Source organism: Monoraphidium neglectum, assembly GCF_000611645.1.
Source record: "Monoraphidium neglectum strain SAG 48.87 unplaced genomic scaffold scaffold00331, whole genome shotgun sequence".
Taxonomy (NCBI): Eukaryota; Viridiplantae; Chlorophyta; class Chlorophyceae; order Sphaeropleales; family Selenastraceae; genus Monoraphidium; species Monoraphidium neglectum.
Window position 1 is genome coordinate 10,768 of NW_014013297.1, and position 2,715 is coordinate 13,482.

At 66.9% G+C, this 2,715-nt stretch overlaps 2 protein-coding genes across 2 annotated transcripts; both read left to right on the forward strand.

Annotated features, from left to right (window-relative positions):
• Positions 1-988: 988 nt before the first annotated feature.
• On the forward strand, positions 989-1,183 carry MNEG_2808 (hypothetical protein; the record flags this gene model as incomplete). The annotated part of the gene is made up of 1 exon (XM_014048713.1): positions 989-1,183. A coding segment is annotated over one exon (195 nt), but the record flags the coding sequence as incomplete, so codon positions are not given.
• A 1,071-nt stretch (positions 1,184-2,254) lies between these two features.
• On the forward strand, positions 2,255-2,459 carry MNEG_2809 (hypothetical protein; the record flags this gene model as incomplete). The annotated part of the gene is made up of 1 exon (XM_014048714.1): positions 2,255-2,459. A coding segment is annotated over one exon (205 nt), but the record flags the coding sequence as incomplete, so codon positions are not given.
• Positions 2,460-2,715: the final 256 nt, after the last annotated feature.

The following is a 2,715-nucleotide window of genomic DNA, read 5'->3' on the forward strand; positions in this document are numbered from 1 at the left end:
GAACCAACCCTGTCCCAATTGTCACCAATCCGAAGTCCCCCACAGGACGGATAGGTGTTTGTGGGCAGCGCACTCAGCACCCAGCCCGGCGCCGCGACCGCCGGGAGGCCTGCAAGGCTGACGCCAGCAGCAACCAGTGCCTCACCAATCCTTACGTCATGCGGCGCGTCTGCCCGATCAGTTGCAACGTCGCACCGTGCGCGGCGACGCTGCGTGTGGGCGAGCGAATGAAGCGCCGCCTCCAAGCCCGCAGGTAGGGCTTCGCCGAACAGTGCGCCGCCGCCGGCCGCGCATGACCGCCAGCCGCAGCCAGCCGCATGGCGCCGCGCCCGCCAGCGAAGCCGTGGCTGCAGGCCGCCATGCGCCTCCCACAAGCCGCGCATGGCGACGGCGCGGCGGCGCATGGCGCGCCCCCTCTGCCCCAGCGCGGTGCTTCCACCTGCCCTCCCCCTTTACTCCGCGCCTCAACCGTAACCCCTTGGTTTTTCAAGTGGTGGTGACGCGTGACGAGGCGCTGACTAAGACTGACATGTAGAAGCTCAGAGGGCTGCGGCCGGTTTTAACACAGGTGGGACCCGCAGTGGGCGGGGGATGTGTTGCCCGCCTTGGCACTTGACGCTGTACTGATGTGCGTCCAACATGCGCAAAACTGTGTGTTGGGATTGAAGAATTGGTGCGGAGATCCGTGCGTGCGTGGACGCCTCTGCGCGGGGTGCGGACCTGCCGCGTGGCCCCGGGAGCTGCCGACACTGTGCGGTCTCAGCCAGCGCCCGGCGCAATCCCGCGGAGCGGCGGCAGCGCAGCCGCGCCGCGCAGATATGCGCAGGCACGCCAGCGGCGGCTGCTGCTGGCCCACACGCAATCTCAGGCATGGGACCCCCAGTAAAGCCTCTCATTGCTTTACAATGCGCCCTGTTTCGCGTCACACGCGTCTGCACCACTTCGCCCGCGCATGCCCCTTTGATTGGATGCCGCCGGAATCCCATAGGACGGCGGCTCGATCACGGCCGGCAACTCCTCGCCGTTGTCGGACGGCGCCTGCGCGCTCGTCGTCGCCAGCGCGGAGCGCGCGCCGGCGCCGCGACGGGCTGCCCGCGCTTGCGGTGGTGCGCGGCTACGGGGACGCAAACCAGCGAGCAGCCCCGAGTGGTTCACGACGGCGCCCGCCGCGGCGACACGAAAGGTGATTAGGGCAGGCAGGCAGCGCGGGATTTGGCACATTTGCTGCAAGGCATCTGGCGCTTCCTCAGCATCCGACACCCCTGCAATTTGCCTTGGCTGCCACAGCCGCCCCCAGGCCTGCGCCCTCGCGTGTCGCCGACCGCTGCCCGAGCTTGCGGGCAGCCCCGCCGGCCGCCTGCGAAGCAGCAGGATGCCGCAGCGGCAGAGCGCTGTGCGCTGCGGGCCGGCTTGGCGCACCCCTCCGCACAGGCGCTGGCGCGCGCCGGGCTGCGGCAGGAGCAGGTGGATTCCTGGGAGGTCAACCAGGTGGGTTGCTTGGGCCACGTCTTCCGTGTACGTGTGAGAGCAATGAGAGGCGGCCTTGCCAGTGACAACAGCGGCCTGATCCCTGACCGTGTTGCCCGCTGTGGGAGCAGCGGGACCAAAAATCAAAAGCATCACCCTCCTTAGCTACCATTGCAGCCTTGTAAACCTCATATCTAAGCAAGCCCTTACGACAGGGGAAAAGCAAGGGCAGCTGGAGGGCCTCCAGGGGACTGGGGGCGCCGCGCCAACCGCCCGGGCCTGCATCACTGATAGGAGTGTGTTGGCCTGCTTGATGGATGAATAGTGACGGCGGCGACGGGGGTCGGCGCATGTGCGTATGCCGCACCCGTCCCTGCATTTGCGTAGCGCCTACTTGCGCAAGTACTGCTCCTAACGACCCTCACACCTGTCAAACCCCTCACTTCCGCTTCCATGCCCCACTTGAAGGCCTTCTCAGTGGTTGACCTGGTCAACCAAAAGATCTTGGGCCTGGACTGGGGTGTTTTGAATGCAGCCGTTTCACTGGCGGTTTCAGCACCCACCACTGCAAAGCGTGGGAGAAATTGCAAGTACGGCTGCATCCAGGGGGTGCGGTGCGTACGTGCGGCTGATCCTGCTGGCCGCTCTGCGGGCGTCTCCGGAGCACCTGCGACCGAGAGGGGGGCCTCAGACCACCTGAGCACGCGCTTAGGGAGCGATGACGTCACAGCATCAACCCACTCACCCCCCGCGCTGCTGCCACCTCACCCAGACGCCTCACCCCCAGGGTCAACGCCCACGGCGGCGCCGTCGAGCTGGGCCACGTGCTGGGCGCCACCAGCGCGGTCATCATACCCCGCCTCGTCAGCGTGCTGCGCGCCCACGGCGCGCGCGTCGGATGCGCCGCGTTTTGCAACGGCGGCGGCGGCGCGAGCGCGATCGTGATAGAGGCACTCAGGTGGCACCGAGGGTCGCACATCTGATGCTCTCTAGTTTGTGGGGCTTGGCCTTGTTGAACAGCCCTTGCAATGTTGACAGCCTATACACGCTGCTGCATGCGACTGGAAGGAATTGGAGTGCGGCTTTGCAGGTGGAGGCAAAGTGCTGGCTGCAATGCGCCTCGGGGTGCCTCCTAGCGCGCGCCAGGGACGCATGCCACGCTCGTTCTGCGCCGTTTCTAGTGCACGCCGCCTGTGCAATGGGCGGCGATTGCGGGACGCGCGCCGGCGGGCAGCTGAGGGGCTGGTG